Below are 26,497 nucleotides of genomic sequence, written 5' to 3'. Positions count from 1 at the left end.
CTGGAGGAGACGTGTGCCGGTGGGTAGAACGCAGACCCGGGACCGTGCAACCTCATGGCCGGTCGCTGCCCCCTCCTTGCTCCTTCCCCCGTTCCTCCGTTGGCCTTTTGGATTCCCTTTTTCTCCCTTGTGTGAGCAGGATACTTGCGGCCGAGCTCTCACCCACAGGCACAGGGCCAGAGAAGCAAAGCTGAGATCTCTCAGATGGGCTAGTCTGGGTTCACTGAAAGCTTTTGAAATGGCATCTGGCTGCCAGCGCTGCCTGTGTGCAGTGGGTGCCTCTCGGCCTTGAACTTGTTTGCTCTAACCTGCTTGCTTTTTTGGACACTGTTTTGCAAATTCATTTTGCCTATGGGCCACCCCTGGTGCCAGTCAATCTTTATTATTTTTGTTGTCTGCTCTGAACACATACAGGACTGCCTATTAGCCATGCGTAAGATAATAATACACATGATCACCTACATATATTAAGGGATTACACACTGATGTGCTTTGTGGGCTTGAATAACCTCCGTTAATCTTCCCAAAACCCATGTGTTAATATTTCCATTTTCTAGATGAGGACATGAAAGGTTCATGTTTCTACATCACATATTTAGTAAGTGGTAAGAATTTGAACCATGGCCTAATGGACTTTTGAGCTTGACTTTGATAAAACCATTAAGCTCTGCTCCCTTTATCATCTGTTGTTGGAATAGCGGTGTCCTGGTATATGACAACAATATAGAAGTACTAGATTTTGATTGATTCTTGTTTGTGATAAAAATTTTGTTCACTTGGAACATTGGTCCATTTGGGTTATTTGGTTATCAACAGATGCCTTTCTTAATCTTTATGTCTGGTGGATTTTTATGTAGTGTCACTGGGATCTGTTCTTCATAAAGAGTGCTTTTTCTTTAAAGAGCTTACTTTGCAAGGTTGTTGATATATCAAGTTGGTGTTGCAATGGATGAAAATATTTTGGAGCTCTGGGAATTGTCCTTCAGAGTCTGCAGTAAGCCAGGGCTTTTAAATACCTACAGTGAGGGCAAATACTTACTCGATGGGGTGGATTTGATTTTGATAATTGTCAAGCGTAGAGATAATTAAGCAAGATAATAGCATTTCTGGCTCCTAGACAAGTTCTGGAGGAGTTTTCCAAAGAGGAAATCTGAATGTGTTCCGAATCTGCCCCATGAAGACATCATGCAGCTCTTTTATCTTCAAAGGGGACGTCTTTGGAGGTGATGACTGTCACTTGTCCACTCTTCACATCTACCTGCCTTGCCCGCACGAGACTGCAGCATCCTATAGAAAGAGTCTGTGGCTGTGTTCTGGTGGAATTCTGCTGAATACTCCTTCCATGTTCGCCCAGGTTCTCTGTGGCTTTGTAGCACCCCATAAGCTCCTGCCATGCCTACCTCCTGGGGTCTGTGACTCGGTCTGCTTGGTTTGGGGTTTGGCCCTGGATACAGCCTCTCAGACTGTATACATCTCTGTCTAGACCAGCCTCCTGAAATACCGCACCCCATTTTGGGTTCCGTACTTGTGGCTCTTGGTTTTTTGGGCAGGAGCATTTTCTCCCCATGTGAACACGTTAGTCGTGGTATTTTACAGACCTAGCTCCACGTGAAATTATCATCCTGTCCCTGAGTGTTTTTCGGAAATTCTGTTATTGTTCAATTTCTTGGAACATTAAATGATATGTTGTCCTTTGAATACAGAGAACATGTTCCAGATCCCTTTGGAGTTGTTTTCCATTAGCGGCAGCTCTGTGTTCCTCCCTGTAGCCTAGGGTGTGTAACTTCTGAAAAAGGAACAGCCTCTGCCCATGGAACAGGTCAGAGTGAATTGATTTCTGGCATTTCTGCTCTCGTCAGCAGGTTATTCTGCTATGGTAACTCTACTACCTTTAGAGCGGATTGGATTATTTGTAGAACGTTTCATCGTATGGATTCTCCTCTGTGGGTGTGTGTACTTCATCTGTCTGGTAATGCTTCATACTCTCTGGTCTTTAGCATCGGAACAACACTGTTGTTGTATCATTACAAGTTTTCTTTTTATTTTTTTAAAGATTTCATTTATTTATTTTAAAGAGAGAGAGAGCGTGTGTGAGTGTGCACGTGTGCGAGCTCGAAGACAGGCAGAGGGAGAGAGAGAATCCCAAGCAGACTCTGTGCTGAGCATGGAGCCCGACGCGGGGCTCGATCTCACCCCCCTGAGGTCACCACCTGGGCCAAAATCAAGAGTCGGACGCTTAACCAATGAGCCACCCAGGCGCCCCTGCAATTTTTATTTTATGTGTATGCCAGTTAAACACTGATGAAGTGCCAACATTCCAAAGCTACTGAGTGTATCATGACCCATATCAATACTGATGGTCATTAATAAACCCTGTTTTCCAACCTGCAGCTCAGTGTAGGCATGACGTAGCTAAAATCTTGGCTGGATGGAGACAGATTGCTTGGATGTGATTCAGGGGGAGGGGGCGGGGGAGGGGGCGTTTTCTCTGTTCCTGAGATGGCACAACTGAAGAAGCATCATCAGTTGAGTTTTATCAAAGCATTTATGTTTATTTTCCCCAATTTTGATGATGAATAGTCACAGCCAAAAGAACAAGTATACATTTCATAATTTATGTGGCTTTTATGTTGCTCGATAGTTGTATGTGTTTCCAGTTGTTACAAAATGATTTATGCGTCCTCTCCCCTCCTTCCCGGAAAGATGTGGGGGATAGGAAAATACCTTTTCCATCACTCTTCATCCACAAAGGTTCTCTGTCCAGACTGCAGTGAAGGATTTTATGGACTTTTATCTGGCACTCTCTTTGGAAAGCCGAACCAGAGACAAGATTGGCAGTAGGGATGGGTCCACATTTACTAGTCCTTGTGTGGGTTTACTGCATGACACATAGTACTGAGGCTAATGAGGGCCCTGTGCTTGGGTCTTCGTTCAGCTTGGTAGCTGCACTCGGGCACGGAAGTGTTGAGAAGCAGAGACGTGGATGTTTGTCCGGGGCCCCATCATGGCTTTGCGCCATTGGGTCTGTAAAATGAGGGGGTTGTCTTGGATTTTAGCCCCCCGTTCGGGGTTTCCCTGGCACCGATTAACCCGGCCGCGGCCACCGTCTATCTTCTCCCCAGGAAGCAATGCCTGCGTGTCCAGGCCGTGCAGCCTGCTCTGCCTGCCCAGGGCCAACAACAGTAAAAGCTGCCGGTGTCCAGAGGGTGTGGCCAGCAGCGTCCTCCCGTCTGGGGACCTGATGTGTGAGTGCCCTCAGGGCTACCAGCGGGAGAACAACACCTGTGTCAAAGAAGGTGCGTCCCGCCGGCCTCCTTCCCTTCTTTCCTCCCCTCTCCCAGCGCTCTCTATTCCCCGTGTGTTTGTGTCATCGAAAATGCCCTCGGTAAAAATGAAATCCACGAGATACTTAGAGACGTCCTGGTCTGGGTTCTAAGGCCTGGGCTCCTCAGTCCTCATCGGGAACAGCCCTGCGCGGTTTATTTAAACATGATAGCTGTGGTTTTGGTTTCATGTCAGATGACACAGTGACATGACACATGTCAGAGGCCTTCCTCGACGTCCCCTTTTTGTCTCCTCCTCCGTCTTCCTCTCCTCACCCGTCCCTTCTCCTGCTTCTTGTACGATGTGACTTGGAGAAAGGACTGGTGGGACTCCACGAGCTCACCGAGGTTCACCCAGCAGTTCCCCCCTCCCCCCTCCGCCCCCGCCAGCCCGGAAACCTCCAGAACATTCAGAACGATGTTGCAGACGTTGAGGCTTCCCTTCGTGCTGTGACCAAGTGGCCTAGCAGTCACATCCACCCTTCCTTTGAATACATAGATTCTAATTTTTTTCCTCTAAAAACCTGTCTTAAATCTTTCTTTCCTGTCTGATTTGTGTTCTTATTCTCCGCCTCACGTTACTGTCAGTGAGGTGAATCTCTGGAAAGGGGGGGCCCTTCCAGGAAACGCCCAAATCCCTGCTTTTTTTTTTTTTTATTCTCGAGGTTATATTGGCTTTGGAATCACAACCTCCCTCCTCACAGAAGCCTCTTAGTCCTGGGCAGGGGGGCACACAAAGGAGCCCTGTGGTCCCTTTTCCATAAGAAATACACATGGAGAAAGGATGACCCTTCCCTTCTTAGCCGCAGGACATTCACTTTCAGGCTCCAGACATCATCTTAAAGCTATTTAGAAATAAACAGAGTTAACGCTTAAGTTAGAGAAAGGCTTTTTAATATTTTCCTTTAGAATGCCTTTGGAGACCCAAACACGAGTCCAGCCTTCATGTGTTCTTGTCTGGGTTTACTAAGCAATGTTTTTTTTTTTTTTCTATGCGTCAGAGTATTATGTATCCTTTGTCATCTGCTTGGCTGAAAAATGGAAGATATATGGATATATATAATTGTATATACAAAATACATATAGCCACAAATATGTGGGACACGTATGTTTTCGTACTGTGTAGACAGAGCCCCGTAAGCAGTTCCTCATATAGCTGGTGTTTTATAATGTCGATGTTTGGTATCTACCCACTGGACCCAACTGGCACCATTGCTGTCCTTTTTCACCATTATAACCACCCCCGACACCTATCCAGCTGGCCTCTCGTCCTTAAATTGTAACTAAGAGGAAAGGAAGAGGCCTCTTTTGTATGCTCCCGCGTGCAGGTGAGCTTGGCACCCCTGTTCCTCTTTACCGCGTAAGGCGTGCTGTTTGGGGAAGAGACATGGAAACTCAGTGAAAAGCGAGAGTCTTACGGTCCAGCCATAAGAATCATATGTGTCTCATTTCCTGTGCCCGGCCCGCCATCCAGAGAACACCTGTCTCCGTAACCAGTATCGCTGCAGCAATGGGAACTGTATCAACAGCATCTGGTGGTGCGATTTTGACAACGACTGCGGTGACATGAGCGACGAGAGAAACTGCCGTGAGTCTTCCCGGTTCGGCTGGGCTTTCGGGAGGGGGCGCACGGGCCGTACTCGGAAGGCTGGCCAGCCAGCTGCGCCCGGGCGGGGGGCCTGCAGCCTGGGGTGCCGGCCGATGGCCCCTCGTGATCGGTGATGCTCATGGGAGCTGATGGGGCTTGGAGAACAGAGAAGACACTTAGATATAGGTTGTGATTGAGAACCCAAGCCCCGACCGATAAGGGAATTACTCGTTACAAAGGGTTTACCAGTAAGCATCACCTGGCTGAAACTGAGCTGAGTCGGGCAGTCTGGGCTCTCATTGTGGCTTTACCACCGTGATAAAGCTGGTGACCAGGTGACATCCCTTGATCTGTAAATTCAGCCTTTTCAGAGATGGGAAACAGGTTTCATTTTGTATGCCGTCCAATCAGTGGATATTGGCTGCCCGCCAGGCTCCAGAGAGATGGTTCCAACTGCTTGATGATGCCTTGTTTGGCTTGAAATATGGGGGCGTTGCTCTGTGCACATGGAAATGTCATCTTTGGACTGTATGCTTTCTAAGGGTCACTACTAAAGCATGGTTCTGTTCAGCAGGGTTTAAAGACAAATAGCTACTTAAAATGAGTAATTTACTGCAAAGTTTTAATTTTTGATAGCTTCGACATTATCTTCTAAGGAGGTGCTTTGCTCTCTGACAGTGAGTAATATGTTCATACATTCACTCGGCAAGTATTTGTTGAGGACTCCTTGTTCTAGGCTCTGTGCTCGGCCTGGGGATACCAGGTGATCAGGTGGACATGGAGTTTACTCCGTAGGGGAGTCTGAAGAGTAGAGGGGCAGTTACGGCAGAGCCAGTGAGTGCTATAATGGGGAAGCGCATATGCATACAGGAAGAGCACACAAATCAAACTTGGGGAGGTGTTTATGGAGAGCCCTGAAGGGTGGTTAGAGGTGAAGCAAGCAGAGGTGGAGGGAACATAGCTATCGGCAGGAGAACAGCAGGTATGAAAGCCCAGAGGTCAGAGTGTGTGTGGCATGGTTAGGAAGCTGGTGTGGCTCATCAATAATATGAATATGGAAGCCATGGGGCAAGGTGAAGACGGGCTAGTGAGGGTGCCCAGAGCAGCAAGTGCCTTTGGACTTTACTCAGAAGAGCCATTGAGAACCACTGAAATAATATGATCAGATTCTTGTCTTTGGAAAAGTAAGCAGTGGGCAGAAGGCACTGGATGGGAGGAAGACCGGAAGCAGGGAAGCCAGAAACCAGTGTGAAGGCTTCTCTTGCAAATATTTTCCCACTGGGAATCCAGAAGCTCATTTGCCATTTTGTGCTCTGAGAACAGGGTAGGGGGTAACTCCTGGCTCTGGGCTGGCCATATGTAGCCAGCCAGTGGAGTCCGCGCCAGGTTCCCACGTCCCTCCAGCCAGAAAGCAACCTTAGAAGCAGTGAACTCCCTGAACTCGTCCGGGCCCAGCAAAACTATGTGCTGCCCTTGCTGGTGCTTAGGAGGTTATTTAACAAACCTTTTCTTAATCATTTTTCCCTGGTTTCAGTGGATGCCATTCACAGGCAGGGAGAAGAGCTTACTGAATGGCAGATTTGGAGAAGCGTTAGGCTGTCTGTGTGTTTTTTCTTCCCTGCAAGAAGGACACCAATAAAAGCCTTCTCTACCTACCAGAGTCTCAGGAAGGGGTGATATTTGTGGGGGAAGAGCCAAAGCTCCTTAAAAACAATAAATATTAACAACACTGGAACCGAGCCTGGAAAGGACTTTATTACATAATGGGGTGGGCGAGGAGACGCTTCTTAGAATTAGCACATTGCACGAAGATTGCCCAGACATGATTAGGCTTTAGTGGAAGCAGAGAGATTTAAACTAGATGACCTTGTGTCTGATAGATGGGGATTCCACCCAGGGGCTTTGGGTTCCACTAGATGACAAGCGGGGATCTTGTATTGGTGCAGTGTTCTGAGAGAGGGAGCTCCGTCCATCTTCAGGAGGGGCGCCCTCTCCCCCTCTCCCCCAGTGCCAGAGCTCAGTGCTGGTCTCACAGGCTTCCACGCAGAGTTCACGCTGCTCCTCTGGGTCAAGTGTGCAGCCGGCTCTGCCCTCCTCCTGGTTTGGTGTCAGCGTCAGCTGGGATTGACATTCCCCGGGACTTGCTCGCTGCTCTGCTCTTTCTCCATTCATTCCACTTGGCAGAGGGGAGGCCCTGAGGAGGGGTACAGGGGTTAAAATATGGAGCCTGGGAACCAGGAGAATGGTGCTTGATCGCACCTGCAGGAGTGGCTCCCTTATCCAGGAGGAGGAGAGTCGTGCTTATCCTGATGGTGGAGGCGCACCGTCCACGGGCAGGGCTGCAGGGAAGGGACAGGCTGCGACTGGGTGGGGCTGCTGTCTGGGAAGTGAAAGGCAGCTGCCCGGGGAGCAGAGTGGGAGTGGTGACCGGGGAGCCGGGGAGAGATGTTGTCAGCACATCTCCCTCCTGCGCACAGACTCCTGCGCTGGGTAGTTGTCAGGCGCTCCGGGTTTTGACGTGAATCCCCTGCAGCCTTGTCATTTTGTATTCATCCTCTGCCTCCCACCATGAGCTCAATTACAGAGAAGAAATGGAGCCTCAAATAAGAGCCGCTGGGATGTCTAACTGTATAGAGTTGCCCTTGGCTTTTCATTTCCCGGCACCCCCCACCCCCCACCCCAGGATTCTGTTCTGTCACATCGTGCCTTACGTGTCAGCCCCTCCTGAGCACAGCCTTCCTTCCCAAAGCCTTGCCTGGAGGGTCTTTTGCTGGGTTCTAGGGATTGTACTTACCCCCAGATACTTTCTGCTTAGAAGAGGGAGAAGGGTCTACGCCTATACCCATTCTGGTGCAGGAGGGCAGAGGAAGGACAAGGAAGACGCATGACATTTGTTTGGAGTCTAGTCTGTTTTGCAGCCTTATGTAATGGGCTCTGGTCCCAAACCGGTTTGCTTATTTACATTCATAAACTGCCCGGGGGTAGGTGTTTTACAGTAGAGAAAACAGAGGCACGGATCAGTTAGGTTACATGAACTATAGAATTGAGATCCATATCTAGTCTTTCTGTCATCACAGCACTTGGCCACATGACCTTATCCTCCTCCTGTGTCCGAAACGGGCTCAAGGAGGTTAAAGTTAATTAATTGCTCGAGGCAGAGGCAGAGCCAGGATCTGAAACCCAGTCCCGCCTGATGACAGGGCCCAGATTCTTGCCCAACACTCCCCGTGTCATCGATAACGGGGAGGTGCCAGCTTCTCGTGTGGAATTGGGCTTCCTCATGGTCATTGTCTAGATGAAGGTATCTCTGCTGCTGACTTAGGGGTCGTAGGAGGTGATCCGGCCCATCAGTCTCTCTCCCAGCTGGAGGGCAGTTTCTCACCTTCCCAGCCCGGTGCCCATCTGGAAACTTCCATGGAAAGATAGGCTCTTCTTTTCCTTGGTTGTAAAATTTTTTTTGTATTTTTGGTCTGTTGCTGCAATTCAAATCTGCTTTCTTCTCTGTTTTAGTTCGTTTTCCATGGGGATGTGTGTATTGGGTGGGGGGATAAATTGTTCCTCATGAGTATGTCATCTCTTCCCTTTTAGCTACTACCATTTGTGATCTGGACACCCAGTTCCGCTGCCAGGAGTCTGGGACCTGCATCCCACTGTCCTACAAATGTGACCTTGAGGATGATTGTGGAGACAACAGCGATGAAAGTCACTGCGGTAAGGGAACATGATGTCCAGGGACCCCACTTCTGAGCGGGGCAGCACCCTTGCTCCCTGGGCTTCCGTGAGTTGTAGATGGAGGATTTCCGAAAGCATCTTGGGGTTTTCTTTCTTTCTTTCTTTCTTTTTTTTCCAGAGAGAGAGAACGCACATGTGTGTGCAGATGGTGGGGGGAGGGGAGACATGGGAGAGGAGGAGGGGCAGAGGGAGAGAGAGACAGCACTCGAGAATCCTAAGTAGGCTCCTCGCTGAGCACGGAGGCCAAAGTGGGGCTCTATCCCAGGGCCCCGAGATCATGACCTGAGCTGAAACCAAGAGTTGGACGCTTAACCGACCGAGCCACCCGGATGCCCCCATCAGGGTTTCGGAGACCCAGCTCTATGACCACCTCTGTCCCCTTGGTAGGAATGATTCATTCGAAAGATCATGGACCCTGCTTTACCGTGCAGAGATGCTGTAAGCCTGAATGTGATAGTAAGGAAGATTTCTAACTGATTTTAGGTGGTTATTAACAGCTCTATATGACATAGACTTGGCCCACATGTCTGGGTGGCTATGAGATTAGCCTCCTGAAGACACAGATCTATACCTTTATGAATGTGTGTTTTTTTTTTTTTAAACCAATCTAATTCAGTAAACTCCGCTGGAAGCCAGCAGATAGCACAAACGTTGTTCGAACATCTGTTTTCTGAATGGAAATTTTTACATTTAGAAAAACAGTATGATGGAATTGCCAGGAGTGATAGGGGTTCTCTAGTTCAGTCCTCTTAATTTCCAGTTAAATGGCTGAGGGGACTTACTCCAGGTGACACTGTTAGTTTGTGTCAGGATGGGGACCCGGAGCCCATGGTTCCAGATGTGGACCCAGACAGCGTGATGAGTTGGTGGCTCTCCCTGCCCAGGGAGTGGGTCAGGTTCAGTCTGGCTGCGCATGTGTTTATGGACGGGGCCTGCTTTTTCACTGGCAGGTCATTTGACCCCAGGGACTGAAACGAGGGGGGCAGGGGAAATGCCCCTTGGCTGGTTCTCAGAGGAATTTTATGTGTACGGGGGTCCCATCGTTTTCCCTCATCTTTGTAAAAATAGAAAGTTGCGGAAAGCAGTCTTTGGGATTCAGGGCTGTTTTCCCTGCATTCCTCCCACCTCCTCCTTAGCACCTGCACAGGGTTGAAGGGCACAGCTCAGTAGGAAGGAGACTGCAGTGATATCATCTCTCTCACGTACTGGGCTTGCATCAGATTCCCTGTTCACAGCCTGTTCATGCTAATGTCTCTCGAATCCATCCCAGGGTTTCGGTCCCTGATATCCTCAGAGACAGGTCCTCTTCATAAGTCTCCAGACTGTTTCTTCACAAATATCTGAATCCCCAACTTCACCATCAACTTGTCTCCTGGATGACACAACTCAGGCAGCCACCCTGGCCCCAGGCTTGGCTACCCCTGTTTCCATAGGATCTTTGAAATGCCATTTGGATGACATTTCCAGGGTATGTAAAAGATGTTGTCAGCGTAGCCTGCTTGCAAGTCTTGGTCAGGCTGCACAGATTCATTTACTTCAGGAACCCACCTTTCTAGAGGCAGCCCATCAGCCAGCAGCCCTGGAGCTCTGCCCACAGAAGGTCCTCAGTTTCATCTATGTTGGGAACTCGGCACTGATCTCGCTTTCCCCAATCTGAGCATCTCGTACTGATCAGCTCACTCGGAGTTCTCATTACTCCTTCTCTGAAACCACAGGCGCTGTCTCTAGAAGGCTTCTGTTTCTTGGGAGTTCTTGAGGATTCTCCTTTCTGGGCAACTGGAGCATTGCCTCCTAACCTTCCCATTGTAGCAAGCTTAGACAATATTTGTGAAGTGCGCTGAGATACATGGGTAATGCTGTTCTTGGCCTGGAGGCAACCAGTGGCAAGGATGTGAGGGTGTCGGGACCGCCTGGGTGGCTCAGTCAGTTAAGTGTCTGACTCTTGATTTTGCCTCAGGTCCTGATCTTGGGGTCCTGGGATCAAGCCCTGCACCAGGCTGCACGTTCAGCGAGGAGTCTGCTTGAGATTTTCCCTCTCCCTCTCCCTCCGCCCACTTGCCTCTCTCAAATAAATAAATAAATAAAATCTTTAAAAGCAGAATGTGAGGGTGTCAGCACACCTGGAGTCCATCCTCGATGAGCTGGCATCCCTGGTTAAAGTCCACTCTGTCTCTGGATGATCAGGGATAACAATGCGGATAATGCATGCATCTCTAGCCCGTGGGAGCGCCGACGCCTGAGCTCGATTTGGGACGGATTTCCGAGTAAGCATTGGTCCTCACAGCTCTGTGTTTGTGATCTCACCTGCAGAAATGCACCAGTGCCGGCATGACGAATACAGCTGCAGCTCTGGCATGTGCATCCGCTCCTCCTGGGTGTGTGATGGGGACAATGACTGCAGGGACTGGTCTGATGAAGCCAACTGTACCGGTCAGTATTTCCTGCTCTCCCTTGACAGTACCTGTGTGTGTGTGCGGCTTAGCCCTGCAGCCCTACGTGATCGTCGACTCTAGGCGCTAAGAAATGGACCTTAGCCATCAGCTGGACTGTGATGAGCTTGTGCTGAAAGGTAAACCGACATCCTGCTTTCTTCGCTGAGAAGGTCTTGCTGTGAAAAAAGCATTAACTGAACTAAACAAGTGTCCCCGAGTGATATGGTCGAGTCACATTCTGGCTTGAGCCTATTTCTTCAGGATCCAGTAATACACAGTTTATAGACTGGCCCCCGGTCTGGGGACCACACGTTGAGCGGCACTGAGCTAGCTTATGATTTTGAACGGAGCATCCGAGAGTTCCCCAAACATCGCAAACCTAAACTCTGCTTGCACCCGTTTTGGGTAAGATTTCATGAAAAATAAAGTTGGGAACAGCATAATAATATGAGAGGAAGGCTAGGTGGTGTGAGGTGGAGGTCATGTTCTAATTATTCTCATGCGTGTTCTTTACACTACTTTTTATGAATGAATAAATGAATGAGTGAATGAGACCCATTTTACAGTATGGTGGAATAGGGAGAGCAAGGAATTGGGGAAACCATGGAGGAGTAAAATCCGATCCCAGTACCTGATGAGTACATTTTCTCTGCAACCTCTAGAAATGATCACTCAGTTCTCTCTTAAATCCCTCCAGTGGTGGGGCTAAGGTTATTTCATGTAACCATTGTGTGGTGAGGGCAGATCTGCTTCTAGGCTTTGTTTTCCCATTCACTGTTAACTGCATTAACTTCTCATTCACGTGGCATGGATCATTACTCTTGTGGTAGACCTCCCAAGTCCCCTGTCTTAATCTCCCTTGCCCCCGCAGACCCCACCAGTTCCTACACTGCCCAGCACCCGGGAGCTCAAAGCATGCCTACTAATTTGCAAAAGCAAACAAAAAGACGGCTGTTGTTATGCTATAGTTTAGATCTGGTTCCTGAAGGGCAGGAATGACCTTTGACTCCTTTGCATTCTCCCAGTGCCCAGCACCGGGCAAGAACCTCTGCCCATTGGGCAATTTACATAAGCGCTTCTCTGCATTCATTTTCATTTGGAGATGACCTTCTATAGCCTTCAGGAGTAAATGGATCTCCTCAAATGCAGTATCCACACACAGGATGATCTGTGATGTTACCAAATTCTGTCCCTTTATGAACTTACCCTAAACTTGCTCCTTATCCTTTCTGGTGCAATCTCCATGTCTGCACCTCTGCTTCTGGAAGGACTGCGGGAAAAGGCTTCTGTCCAAATACAAGCAAGACCTGCAGAAGGAGGAAAAGCCAGGGTCCATGAAGGGACTGCTGTCCTGCCATCAGCCCAGGAACCACACGGAGTGCTGTTTGGAAGCGGTGGGCTCGGGTGGATAATTGGTTAAGAAATTAGAGGAGTACACTTGGGCATCTCAGTTTGTAAATTGCAAAATGATTGAACATCCACATTAGCACAACCACATTAGTCAGTTTTGTGTTTCAGCAGCATGTGCCGCTCCTCCGGGATGAATTAACAGCTCATTTCTATGGGTGGGTTCGTCCGAGACTCCTGATTTTCTCTGATTTTTTTTGGAAGGGCTGTCTGGGGAAAATGTAAAGTGCTTACACCTCACCTGCTCCCTTGTTCCAGTGACTATTCTTCCAAACCTATTAAAGATGATTCCCCTTCCCTGGTATCTCAAAATAGTTGGCGGTCAGCTGCGAGCTCATTAGAATGTGTGTCGTGTCCCTTCATTTCCTGACGTAATAAACTAAATCATCCGCAAAGCTAGAGCAAATCGGTCGGGGTCCACGGATTTCCTGTTGGCCTCAGCTCGCGTGCATGGTCTTTGCTCTTGTCCTCCCTGCTTTTTGTTTTCCATGGGACTGAGTTTTCTTTATTCCCTCTCCCCACCTCCCTGCATTGATTTTGAGCTTAAACATCTAATTTCTGTTCTTTCAGCGGTTAATGGTCTTCATGTAGTAACTTTCCCCTCTCCGAGACCTGCAGGGACTTCCAAACAGACTCCGTAAATATTTAGTATTTTAGTTGTACATTTTAAGAATCCTAATATTCATCATTGTTATTATATTTTAGTAACCATTTACCTTTGCTTCTTGTACCTGATGTCTCCTTTCCCCGTGTACATCTTTCTCTGTTTCTTGCAACAGGAGTCTGCGAATAGTAAGCTCTTTCAAGATTTCTGTAAACGTATCTTTATTTCACTCTCAATCCTGAATTCAGATGGATCTGGGTTTCTCGGTTGGTAGTAATTTTCCGTTAAGTGTTTTGATGGGATTATTCTATTTCCTTCTGGCCTCTTCTGTGTTGATTTAAATTCTCCTGGCAGGTGATCTGTTCAAACAACAATCAGACGTTCTTTTCTCTCCAGGTATCTGTAGGTTTTTGTTTGTTTGTTTGTTCTTGTTATGTGGTTTCACCTCCTTAAGTGAAATTATTTTTATTCATCCTGCTCCTGAGTCTTGTTTTCCTTCTAGCAGCTGAAGATTTATTTTTCACCAATTCTGGGGAATTACAGCTGTGATCTTCTCAACTCTGTTTGCTACTTTCTCTGGTCTCGTCTTTAGCAGTTACTTTCAGCCATCTGTCAGGCTGTGTCCTTCTGTTGTTCATGCTTCCTGTTTTTGTATTTGCGGTCTCCTTCTGACTCTGTGCTAGAAACTGAGTTACTTCCTCAGTCTTCTCTTCCAGTTCAATAATTCTCTTTTCAGCTGAATCTGACTGGCTGTTTCACACATCCCCTGAGCTATGTTTATTTCCACGACTATATTTTTTATATCTAGAATTTCTATCTGATTCTTTTTCAAAGCTTGCCTCTTATTTTTCAGGGTCCTTTCTTTATGCTTTATGTTATTATTTCTGTGTCATTCATCATACAAGTTGAATTGATAGTCACATTTTTTCTCCCCTCATTCACCCCCTCATAGTCCAGCGCTTGGTAATGAATCTGGAAGTGCTTTCTTACCATATAAATTCATCCATCTCTTCTGCCCCTCCTGTATTTGGTTAATGCTTCTGATCAAGTGTTCCAGAGGGGAAGGAAGTCAAGGAAGATCTGTCCAAGTCCGAGAGTAAGGTGTAGGGTGATGGCCTCTATTAAAAATCCTGATCCTCTAATTTCATGGTCATGTACCCCATTAGCCCATCCTTTCTCACAGTTACAATGATTCCTGCCGTGCAAAGGATTCTTATTTTTCTCCCCCCATTCTTTAGTCTGTATTAAAGTCAGTCTGTTCCATCCTTATAATTAAAAGAAAAAGGTAATAATTAAACATGTATTAATTACCAGACACTCCATGTCAGAGACCTAGTAAGTTACTCAGAAGATGGGAAAATTCAGAAAAAGAGAATGTGTTAAGAATTCCATTCATACCTGGCCACTTAAATGAAATTATACAAACTGATTAGTCTTTCTGAGCTCAGCTTCTGTGATAGATTTTGGAGATCTCAGGCATGCCTCCCAGAATGGTCATTTGGAAACTCCATTAGCACTCCGAAATTGTTTTCAATTAAAAATGAGATGCATAAGCTGAATAATAACAAGTAGATCAGTATGGCAGTGAGCTTAGGCAGCAGTATATTTTATGAAAATGAGCAAGGCTTTGCTGAGGAATATTTTCAAGGGCTGTCAGACTTGTAAAACCACCAGATCAAAAGTCTTCCAGGCAATGGCTTACTTGGGCAAAAGCTCACGTAACATGCAACATATACGTACTCCTCTTATCAGAGATATAAGTATATCTTTAAAAGATGTTTACTGGATTCTGAGTGCCAAAGGTTGTAAAATATTAAAACTTCCTATAGATCCATTTGCATACTACACATATAGCCTTGATCTTTAGAGAGATAAGAAGACAACAGGTAATGGACCACCACTTGTTTTTATTTATTTATTTATTTATTTATTTATTTATTTATTTATTTATTTATTTATTTTATTCTTATGTCACTCCCCATACATTACATCATTAGTTCTAGATGAAGTGTTCCATGATTCATTGTTTGTGCACAACACCCAGTGCTCCATGCAGAATGTGCCCTCCTCAATACCCACCACCAGGCTAACCCATCCTCCCACCCCCCTCCCCTCTAGAACCCTGTTTGTTTTTCAGAGTCCATCGTCTCTCATGGTTCATCCACCCCTCCGATTTCCCCCGCTTCATTCTTCCCCTCCCTCTACCTTCTTCTTCTTCTTTTTTTTTTTCTTAACATATATTGCATTATTTGTTTCAGAGGTACAGATCTGAGATTCAACAGTCTTGCACAATTCACAGCGCTTACCAGAGCACATACCCTCCCCAGTGTCTATCACCCAGTCACCCCATCCCTCCCACCCCACCCCCCACTCCAGCAACCCTGTTTGTTTCCTGCGATTAAGAATTCCTCATATCAGTGAGATCATATGATACATGTCTTTCTCTGTTTGACTTATTTCACTCAGCATAACACCCTCCAGTTCCATCCACGTCGTTGCAAATGGCAAGATCTCATTCCTTTTGATGGCTGCATAATATTCCATGGTATATATATACCACATCTTCTGTATCCATTCATCTGTCGATGGACATCTTTGGACCACCACTTGTTTTAAAGTGGTTTGAAAAATCAGGTTCTTTGTATTTCAGACTGCTGCACAAAATAGCCTAAAATTCAGTAGAAATTCTAGAGGGCATTGGAAGCCCATTTTTCCAGTCCTTGAGTAGCAGTTGCCAACCATCTTGATTGAATAAATAACTATAGTACGCACTCAATAACCCACTTTTGTTTGTTCTGCCTCATCTGTTGCAAAGACACCCTGTTCACACGGTTAAGCTAACAGAGAGCCCATGCATCTCGATTGTCTTATTTTATATCAGAGGTAAACAAGGCCAGCCCTGGCTTTCATTCAGCAATGAAGAGACACAAACAGCTTTCTCTTTTAGCAGAGGAAGGGGAAACTAGTGGAGAGGCGGTTACTAGTGCCAGTTGGGTTTGAGGCAGTTACTCTGCGTTCGAACTAGTCTTTTTGAGATGTTTCTAAAGGACTTCCAGGTGGCCTCAGCCCATGTATGCAAACAAGGCTGTTGGTTTATAACATCAGCACTGTTTCACTTGTGTCTTTTTCTTTTAATGATTATAGCGGCCACCATGTGTTGTGGGCTGGTAGATGTCAGTCGGGAGAGTTAGACAAGTTCAGGAGGTTCTGGGACCTTTCTGTGTGAGTTTGGATAAATCTTCCGTGCTCTCTGGATCTGAGGTTTTCCACATTTGAAATTGGGTTGTTTATTGAGAATTATGAAATCACAGCTTTTCAGAGCTTACAGGGGTCCTTGTATGTCAATATAGATGAGATTGACACCCCCAGGTCTGGACCAGGTCTAGAGGCGGTCCCTGGAGCACATACCACCTCTCCTTGTCCCACAGAATCTGGATGAGTGAGTGGGTTCATGTGAGAAGATAAAGTAGCAAGACAGAGCAGAAACTGCCCAGGCTTTGGACTTGGAGAGCGCTGGGGTGCTTACTTCTCTTTGTGAACGTGGGCGAGTTTCTTAATCTCTCTAAGGCTGTTTTTTTTTTAATTCTTTTTATTAATTTTTTTAAAGATTTTATTAATTTGAGAGAGTGAGAGAGAGCACAAGAGCGGGGTGAGGGGCAGAGGGAGAAGCAGACTCCCCTCCGAGCAGAGAGCCCCACTTGGGGCTGGATCCCAGGACCCTGAGATCATGACCTGAGCCCAAGGCAGACTCTTAACCGACTGAGCCACCCAGGCGCCCCTCTAAGGCTGCTTCTTATCTGTGAATGGGGAATAACCCTCACGTCATAGGTGGTTGCAGAAAGTGAATGATTTTTTTTTTTAAACCTGTACATCTATGCTTCTGTAACTTCACAGACTCACAGAGTCAAGTGATTTGCTTGATCAGGAGGCTGCACCCCACCTTCAGGCCAGGGAGGAACTCCGGCACTCTGGTCCATACCTTATTACCCAGCACAGTCTCTCCTCGGTCAGCATCTTGGCGGTTGGTGGGGGAGCAGAGGTGAGGGTGGCGTTGACACTTTCTCTCTTCTCTCTTGCTGACAGCCATCTATCACACCTGCGAGGCCTCCAACTTCCAGTGCCTCAACGGACACTGTATCCCCCAGCGGTGGGCGTGCGATGGTGACATGGACTGCCAAGACGGTTCTGACGAGGACCCAGTGAACTGCGGTAAATGCCCATGCTTTGGCCTCCACCTGGAGCGTCCCTAGTGTCTGCCGTTCAGGAACAGAGGCAACAGTGGGCCAGGGATTGGAGTATTGTTCTGCTGCGCCCAGATGCCCACGCGGACAACTGAACACGCCCCCCCCAGCTTCTATGTGGCACTGCCGTAGGATGTCGAGGGGCCTGTTGTGTTGTCCTCGTTGGCAGGCAAGCTGTTTTGCCTCACTGCTTTTCCATAACGGCTTCGAAGAGAAGAAATGGAAGCCAGTTCACCCACCCAGAGTGCTAAATACGGTCACCACATACAGAAATGACGCATGTTCCGCCAGAAATTAGCCAGCAGTTTCTGTATAAATCGCATGCTTTGTGGCTAAGAGTACTGTGTTACCATCCTGTAGGAAAATGGCTCACCACCCCAAAGGTAGGACTTTTTCAGCGTAACTGATTTCACAAAGAACTCTGAGGTAGTCACTTACCTTCACAAAATAGCCGCCACACAAACGCAAATATATGAAATTCTGTTTTATGCCAAGTATCTTTTTTTTAAAAAAGATTTTATTTATTTATTTGACAGAGAGAGATACAGCGAGAGAGGGAACACAAGCAGGGGGAGTGGGAGAGGGAGATGCAGGCTTCCCGCTGAGCAGGGAGCCTAATGCGGGGCTCGATCCCAGGACCCTGGGATCAGGACCTGAGCTGAAGGCAGACGCTTAACGACTGAGCCACCCAGGCGCCACCCCCCCACACACTTCTTTTTTTTTTTTTTTTTAAAGATTTTATTTATTTGACAGAGAGAGACACAGTGAGAGAGGGAACACAAGCAGGGGGAGTGGGAGAGGGAGAAGCAGTCTCCCCGCTGAGCAGAGAGCCCGACACAGGGCTCGATCCCGGGGCCCTGGGATCATGACCTGAGCCGAAGGCAGACGCTTAATGACTGAGCCACCCAGGTGCCCCAATGCCAAATAACTTTAAGGTTCTCTGTCATTATCCTTTTTTTCTAATGTCGATAGGAAAAAAATCCCCGTGCTTCTCCTTTGCTCTCAGTATCCTGCTCACACAGTACTTCCAACACTTCTTGGCCACCACACGTGTGTTTTCCACATCAAGTAACTCTTCAGCACCAGCTGGGGGGGGTGTCCTCCAGTTAACTTATTCCTTACTCTGTCTTCCTTGGAATGGTGTCAGGTCTCATGGGTGAGGGGTGCGGTCCCCAGCACTGCCCCCACCTCCCATGCCAGTCACCAGCCTCCGAGTTGTCACCCATACTTCGCACTGACCACCTATATATCCAGGTCCCCCTCCTTGGGGCCAGTGATTTACTGGAATGTCTCACAGAATGCAGGGAAACACGTTTCCTAGTTTGTTAGAAAAGGACGTGATAAAGGATAGAATGAACATCCAGATGGAAGAGATGCATAGGGCAAAGTATGGGGAAGGGTTGTGGGGCTTCCGTGCCCTGTCCAGACCTGCCGCTCTCCCAGCATCTCTGTGTTCAGCAACCTGGACGGCTCTCTGAGCCCCATACTTTTGGGATTTTTTTTTTTTTTAAGATTTTATTTATTTATTTGAGACAGAATGAGAGACAGAGAGCATGAGAGGGAGGAGGGTCAGAGGGAGAAGCAGATCCCCCTGCTGAGCAGGGAGTCTGATGTGGGACTCGATCCTGGGACTCCAGGATCATGACCTGAGCCGAAGGCAGTCACTTAACCAACTGAGCCACCCAGGCGCCCTACTTTTGGGATTTTTATAGTGGCTTTATCACGTAGGTATGACCGATCATTACCTCAGTCTCCATCCCTCGCCCCTTCCTAGAAGATCAGGGGTGGGGTTCAAAGTTCCAAGCCTTTAATCATGGCACGGTTTTTCTGGTGACCAGCCCCCATCCAAAAGCTATGCAGGAGCCCACCCAGAGTAGCCCCATTAGAACACGAGACACTTCTATTCTGTAGGGAATTACAAGGGTTTCAAGAGCTCTGTGCCAGGAACCAGGGGCAGAGACCAGTTAATATATATATTTCCTGTTACTTGACACCATACGTCCAGATCTTCATGGGATTGTAGTCATTGTCTGCATGTTGTATGCCCTATTGCTCTCATGTCCAAGTATTGAAGATGTTTGCCTATGTCTGTATTTTTCTATAGTCAGCATTTTCATGGCAGATGCACATTCACTTTGTGTTTCTCTGACTTACTTAGCTGCTTCCTGGTCAGGCATTTGAGTGTTTTTAGTTTTACACTATTATGCGTAGTAAAATTATCCATTTCTTTGGAAATGAAGCCTTATTTTTTCTTGAAGATACTTCCTAGGATATGTTCCTCAGTATGGCATTGCTGGGTCAGAGGTTCTGATGGACTTCAGTGATTCTCATTAAGTGTCTCCATATTGAGTTTCCAAGCAATGATACCTGAAGCATCTGTCAGTAGCGTAGTGTCTGTTTCCCTGAGTCTCCTTGAACTTACATTTTAGCTGCTTTCACTGATTTAATGAATGGGAGTTTGTCTCGTGTAATTTTAATTTTATACTTTTTTAAAAAGAGCTTTTATACTTAACGACATTATTTCCCCTCCGACTCATGGTACTCACTTCCTATTTCTGTTTGATGTCCTTTGAATAATTTCCTATTCCATGATGACCTTTTATGGGATTAAAACACATTTTCTTGCCTTGCACCTGACCCTCCTAGAACCGTTCTCCTAAGAGTTGGGTTTGCAGTGGCCATGACTGACCTGCTAGAATTTACTTTTAAGCCTAACATTGGGCAGTAGCTCTGCGTTCAGGAGAAAGGGTTATCTCATGCTAAGAATTCTCTACTAAGTGCGAAACCTAAGATTCTTAACATTTCTAGGATGGACTTTCTCCAAAAGGGCTTTGGTTTAGAATTCCTGAAGAATTAAGATGGTGATGTATGAGAGCTTTCAAAGACCAGGATTTATAATCAGAATTCATGTCCCCCTTTTTTTTATTCACTGAAGCTTTGCCTGAAAATATGTACTCATGAGGAGGTAACATGGTTCCATTTCTTCATGGATGAAAATGGAAAAAAAAAGTATCAGGAGGTGTTCAGTAAACATTTTTCTCCCCAGCTGCCAAATTCCGACCCTGTCCACGTAGGAAATTATAGTTGTATACTCTTTTGGGATATTTTTGTGCATACGTGCAAATTTAAATGTACTGTGTATTCTTGTTCTCTTTTATACAAGTAGTGTGCTATGCATGTTGTTTTGTAACTTGTTTTTTTCGTACAACTGTGTATCCACGATACATTTTTACAGAGTGCTTCCTCAGTGCCTTTATGACAGTCTCGTGTTCCTGTGTTCAATAAGGCATCGCAGAGTCCCCTATTAATGGACACGTGGACGGTTTTCTGTGCGTTACAAAGAGCCTTGCAATGAATAACCTCGTACTTACACTATTTTACACCTGGGTGGGTAGGTTACATTTTTACGATGGCATTGCTGGGCACAATGTGCCGCATCGGTAACTGTGGCCGCAGTTACCAGTCACCCACCTTCCTTGGGGGTGGTGCAGCTTTCTACCCGCACAACGACGCATGTGAGTGCCTGCCTGTTTCCTCTCCGTCATTTCCTTCCGTTGTCGCATTGCATTTCAGAGAAGAAGTGCAACGGATTCCGCTGCCCGAATGGCACGTGCATCCCATCCAGCAAGCACTGTGACGGTCTGCGGGATTGCTCGGATGGCGCGGACGAACAGCACTGTGGTGAGTCCTCTCCCTGCCCTGGGGAAGCGCATATAGTGGACTGAATTGTTGCATTTCCTCAGTACGTGCTGGTGGTTAGCTTTTAACCCGAGTTGGTGCAGGACTCTGAGAGGCTGATGGTGGCAGGGCACCGTGGTTTGGGTGAAGAGGAGCAGGGAGGGGGTTAGCAGCGGGGTGACGGCGGAATGGGTCGTAGCTCGGTGAACACTGTTGTTTGGTTGCAGTATATTCCAGGAGTCAACCCACTGTTTTGAATTGAACACTTACTTATCCTACTTCATTGGTTTTATTAGTGTTGCTTGGGTAACATTTTCGGCCAGGTGACTCTTTTATCCCAGTTTCCTTTAGACTCACAGAGGTTGTCTTGGGTCAGTGGTGCTCATCTGTGAGTATACTGTGCTTGGGTTCCCCGCCCTCCCCGATTCTGATGTAATTCGTCTGGAGCATGGCCTGGGCATTGGGATTTTAAAAAAAAAAGTGCTGCAGGTGATTGTGATGGGCAGCCCAGCTTGAGAACCAATGTCGCGATGCAGGGGTTAGCAGGATGGACTGTGGGGGAAAGCCAGCCCAGACGTAAGCCGTTCTATGGAATGAAGTTTTCTTTAAACAAGGTCATGACCTGTTTATGTGTTGTCTGGGGCCGCTTCCACACAAGAGTGGCAGCGTGGAGTAGTCGTGATAGAGACTGTAGGACTCGCACACCCTGGAGAATTCGCTCTCTGGTTGCGTCAGCTACCATTCTCTAGAGAAGCAGAACCCATAGGCTGTGTGTATCTCTGGGGAGAGATTCATTTTCAGAAATCCGTTCATGCGGTGATGAGGGCTGGCAAGTCCAAATCTGCAGGGTAGGCCGGCAGGCTGGAGACCCAGGTGGCAGGCTGATGTCGCAGTTCGAGTCCGAAGGCCATCATCTTCTGGCTGTGTCCTGGGCGGCCGTTTGTCTGTGCCCGCATCCCCGGTGTCTCCTCTTTGAAGGACCCTGCCCCTGTCGGATCAGGGACCCCCTCCCCCGGATGACCTCATTTAACTTTCATTACCTCTTTAAAGGCCCTGTCTCCAAATACAGTTACCCTGGGGGTTAGGGCCTTAACATATGAATTTTTAGGGATACGATTCAGTCCGTAACTCTGGTCCTTTATAGAAAAAGTAGTAGAGAGCCAGGATTCTGTGCCTCGTGATTAAGATCGTGAGCTTGGACGGCAGACACCCAAGTCTAGATGTCAGTTTTGGCTGGCTCCCCCTTCATTCGCTGGGTACTCTGGGCAAAATACTCAATGCTGCCATCCCTTCTGTTCTCCTGTGACAACGAGGCAGTAAAATCTCTCATAACCTTGTCTCGAGGGTCAGTTGCTCTAGCTCAGGGCTCGGCACACAGCAAGTGCCCAATAAGTGGGTCTTCCTGCTGTCTCCTGAGGGCACATCTGTACCCGCCCCCCCCCCCAGTCCTGGGCGCTCACGGCCTTCTCCCCACCCCGGACCCCTTTCAGAGCCCCTGTGCACACGCTTCATGGACTTCGTGTGCAAGAACCGTCAACAGTGCCTGTTCCACTCCATGGTGTGCGACGGAATCATCCAGTGCCGTGACGGTTCTGATGAGGACGCGGAGTTCGCAGGATGCTGTGAGTGTGTGTGTGGGGGGGGGTGCGGGGCTGCAGGGGCGAGTCCCTGGAGACACTGCAAAGGGCTGGGCCTCTCTGGTTCACGGGTCTTGCTTGAGGGTCCAGTCTGGCCCTTTCTGAGAAAGATGGACCTTTGTTGCTTCAGAAGTACTGCTCTTTGGTGGTTGGTGTCCGTATCAGCGGAAGGTGTGGGAGGACCGGGGTCTTGGCCCAGAGAGCCCCTTCTCCGACCGGCCTTTCCCGCACACCCGTCCCTCTGTAGCCCTTGCCTGGTGCCAGGGGTCTTCCCAGCACGAGTCACCGCTTTGCATGCGATGCATTTATTGGACTGCCTGTCTCCGCTACCTGGAGTGTGGGCTTCATGAGAGCAGGGCCTTTGTCTCGTGCACTGCCCTAGCCCCGCTCCTAAAACTGGGCCCTGCCTGTGGTAGCGACTCGTGCTGGTCTGCTTGGCCGCCATTACTAGAGACCACAGCCTGGGTGGCTAAAACAGCAAAATGCATTTTCTTCCAGTTCTGGAGACCACAAGCTTGAGGTCAAGATCTCGGGTCGAGTTGGTTCTTCTGCAGTCCCCGTCCTTGACTTGCTGATGGTTGCCTTCTTTCTCCCTCAGTGTCCCCTCTGTGCCTGTCTTTGTCTTGCTTTCCTTTTTTTTCCAGTCCTGTTAGATGAGGGTCCACCCTAATGACCTCATTGTCACTTAATCACCTCTTTAAAGACCCTGTTTCCAAATATAGTCACCTTCTGAGCTACTGGGGGTTAGGCCTTCAATTGGCTTTTGCCATCAAGGAGCCCGGTAGCCGGCCTATCTCTTGGTGGAGGACTGTTTGCTCTTTCCTCTCATTTCCAAGCAGTGTCCCACTTTGAGCTCTTCAGTATGGCAGTAACCTGGAATTTATGGATGCTTGTTCCTTATCTAGCCCAAGACCCCGAGTTCCACAAGGTTTGTGATGAGTTCAGTTTCCAGTGCCAGAATGGAGTGTGTGTCAGCTTGATCTGGAAATGCGACGGCATGGATGACTGTGGTGACTACTCGGATGAAGCCAACTGCGGTAAGAACTTGGACCTTCAGCCTCTCGTCCCTAACCTCCGGTCACAGTGCCGCCTGTGGTTAAGGAGGCTGTTCTCAGCCCACTCCCATGCAGGCTCTGCCTTCTCCTTCCTCAGCACCGGTTCCTGCCAGCTCTCGAATCTCTGTAAGGAATCGAGTCTTGAAGTGGCAGCCTGCCCCCAGTCGGTGTTGGGGAATATTTGTTCTGGTTCCTTTTCTTTCCCCAGTCGGGAAGTTCGCGTGATGTCTAAGAAATACAGTAGAGGATTTACAGTAAATCTTTTGGAGAGTGCTTCCCTCTCCTCTCCTAAAGGTTACAGATTCCACAACTTTATAGAGTCGTTGTCACTGTTGGGTCAGAGTCAGTAATTATATCATTCCTTTGGCAAAGCATCAAAATGAAAATTTGGCTATTATTTGTAAGATCCAGAAGCGTGGCTCAGAGAAGCATGAGCTGGGATCCAGGAAGATGGGGCTTGGGTCCAAGAAGCCGCCTTACCTGTATCTGGTAGGATTGTGCAGGCTGCCTGGGGCCTTGGGCCTTGAGGAGGCCGTGTCTGTCTGGTTGGTGTGTATGTTCACGCTGACCGACGGTGTGGTTCATCTCCCCAGAAAACCCCACAGAAGCCCCCAACTGCTCCCGCTACTTCCAGTTCCAGTGTGAGAACGGCCACTGCATCCCCAACAGGTGGAAATGTGACGGGGAGAACGACTGTGGCGACTGGTCTGATGAGAGGGACTGCGGAGGTGAGGGTCCTGGGTCAGCCCGTCGCCAGGACACACCAGCACACGGCCCCCTTTCTGCACAGAACTGAAGTTGGTTTTGTCGCTGCTGGGCTCATTCAGTGATATTTGGGGCGCAACTGTCTGAGTTCTTTTCTACCCCCTCCCACTTTAGAAGCAGCGTGGTTGGTTTCTCCTGTTTTGAGGGCCATATTGTGCAGGCCACAGTGAGCGCTCTGGAGCCTGGCAACTCCAGGCATGGCCCTGCGGACCAGCAGCATCCACATCTGCCTGGAGCTTGTGCGAAATGCGGGGTCTCCGACCCCCAGCCCAGGCCTCCCTTCTGAGTCAGACTCTGCATCGTAACAAGATCTGTAGGTGATGGGGGTGCCATGTTGTATCTGAGGAGCACTGGTGTGCGATGCGTGCTCGTTACTTTCTTTTTGGGGGTTCTCCTCTCTGAACTGGGTCTCAGGGCAGCTGCGGTGGAATTGTAACCAGCATAGTGTGCAGACTCAGTGGGAGTTCTCCATCCACCCTCGCATTCTGAGTCACCTTCCTTCCATCAGCCTGCAAAAGCACTGAGCCCCTGTTGAACCCCTGCAAAAGCAAACTCATTCAGATATTAGCACAGATCAGATAATAGGGGTTAGGTGAATCTGCTCCAGAAAAGGGAAGAGGTTGCGGTCTGTTCTGGTACCCCATTATAAATGATTGTTAGATGAGCTGCGATCAGAACCGGGCCTCCCGTTGGCCTCCCTGGGCTGGGGCAGCTCAAACGGGGACATCCACGCTGAGTCTGGGGACACATCTTGGTCTGGGATGAAGCGTCTTGTAACACTTTGGGCGTTCTGGCTTGCTTGTGTTTTGCTCAGAGTCACGTGTCCTCCCATCCCCCACTCCCGGGCCCTCTACGTGTCTGCCCAATTACTATCGCTGCAGCAGCGGGGCGTGCGTGATGGACAGCTGGGTGTGCGATGGGTACCGGGATTGTGCAGATGGCTCGGATGAAGAAGCCTGCCCCTCGCCTGGTGAGTGCTGGCCCTGCGCCTCCTGTGGCACCTGCCTTCGTGGAACGGACCTTCTGGGGGTACGCCCTGGGCACAGAGTGGCCCGGCTCAGTGCCCCCTGCCTTCTGGGACCCCGTGCTCGTGGCCGGGGCTGCTTCTCACCTCCAGAGCACTCAAGAGCTGGAGGGTCTCCTCTCCTCCAAGCGCCTTCTCATCTTCCTGCACAAAAAGGCCAGCCGCCCGGCTTCCCACCTGGGCTGTGGTTGGGCCCCCTTTGCTTCCTTCTCCACAGGAAATTACAATGGCAATTACAGGGGAAGTGTTTGCCTGCCTGTTAAACTCACGGGGTGCTGGCTAGCTGGCGCCCATCCTGCTAAAGGAGGGTAAGCACTGCCATCTAGTGGCCGGACCCAGACAGGCATCTGAAGGCATGGGCAGTAACCACGTTGCGGGAGGTGGGAGTCAACCCTGAGACCCTCAACTGTAGGCAGAACAGAGGTAAGGGTGCTGTGTCCTTTCCTGAGCGGGATTCTATTTCAGAGTCGGTTAAAGTAAGAGAATAGACCGTTGTTTTCTTTTTCTTTTTTTTTTTTAAGATTTTATTTATTTTTCAACAGAGGGAGAGAGACAGCGAGAGAGGGAACACAAGCAGGGGGAGTGGGAGAGGGAGAAGCAGGCTTCCCGCTGAGCAGGGAGCCCGATGCGGGGCTCGATCCCAGGACCCTGGAATCATGACCTGAGCCAAAGGCAGACACTTAACGACTGAGCCCCCCAGGCGCCCCCCCTTTAACTGTAGGCAGAACAGAGGTAAGGGTGCTGTGTCCTTTCCTGAGCGGGATTCTATTTCAGACTCGGTTAAAGTAAGAGAATAGACAGTTGTTTTCTATGCTTTGCAAATACTTTTCCTAGCAAACTTCGAGATCAGCAGTCATTTTCCTGCTTTAAAACTAAATCGTCCCGGTGCTTCACTATTTGAAAACATCAGTGGTCTTCTCTTGTCCCGAGAATAGATCCTAACCCTTGAGTCCTATTTTCAAGGTCCTTCCTTACCTGCCATTACTTTGCATGTCTGCCAAGCCGAGCTCC

At 48.4% G+C, this 26,497-nt stretch overlaps 1 protein-coding gene across 1 annotated transcript in view; it reads left to right on the top strand.

The window, feature by feature from the left end:
- The window catches only part of SORL1 (sortilin related receptor 1), a 155,718-nt gene that overhangs the window by 94,395 nt on the left and 34,826 nt on the right, over nucleotides 1-26,497 (top strand). The window contains exons 22-31 of the mRNA XM_045894818.3: nucleotides 3,123-3,296; nucleotides 4,798-4,911; nucleotides 8,500-8,622; nucleotides 10,954-11,073; nucleotides 17,170-17,295; nucleotides 20,901-21,008; nucleotides 22,496-22,627; nucleotides 23,548-23,679; nucleotides 24,291-24,425; nucleotides 25,277-25,432. Coding sequence (XP_045750774.1) covers nucleotides 3,123-3,296; nucleotides 4,798-4,911; nucleotides 8,500-8,622; nucleotides 10,954-11,073; nucleotides 17,170-17,295; nucleotides 20,901-21,008; nucleotides 22,496-22,627; nucleotides 23,548-23,679; nucleotides 24,291-24,425; nucleotides 25,277-25,432 — 1,320 coding nt within the window. The remainder of the gene's footprint in view (nucleotides 1-3,122; nucleotides 3,297-4,797; nucleotides 4,912-8,499; nucleotides 8,623-10,953; nucleotides 11,074-17,169; nucleotides 17,296-20,900; nucleotides 21,009-22,495; nucleotides 22,628-23,547; nucleotides 23,680-24,290; nucleotides 24,426-25,276; nucleotides 25,433-26,497) is intronic.

The sequence above is a fragment of the Mirounga angustirostris genome, unplaced genomic scaffold (assembly GCF_029215605.1).
Source record: "Mirounga angustirostris isolate CCGP_5_RB_7025 unplaced genomic scaffold, mMirAng1.0.hap1 SCAF_13, whole genome shotgun sequence".
Classification (NCBI taxonomy): domain Eukaryota; kingdom Metazoa; phylum Chordata; class Mammalia; order Carnivora; family Phocidae; genus Mirounga; species Mirounga angustirostris.
This window is presented reverse-complemented; position numbering and strand designations above follow the sequence as displayed.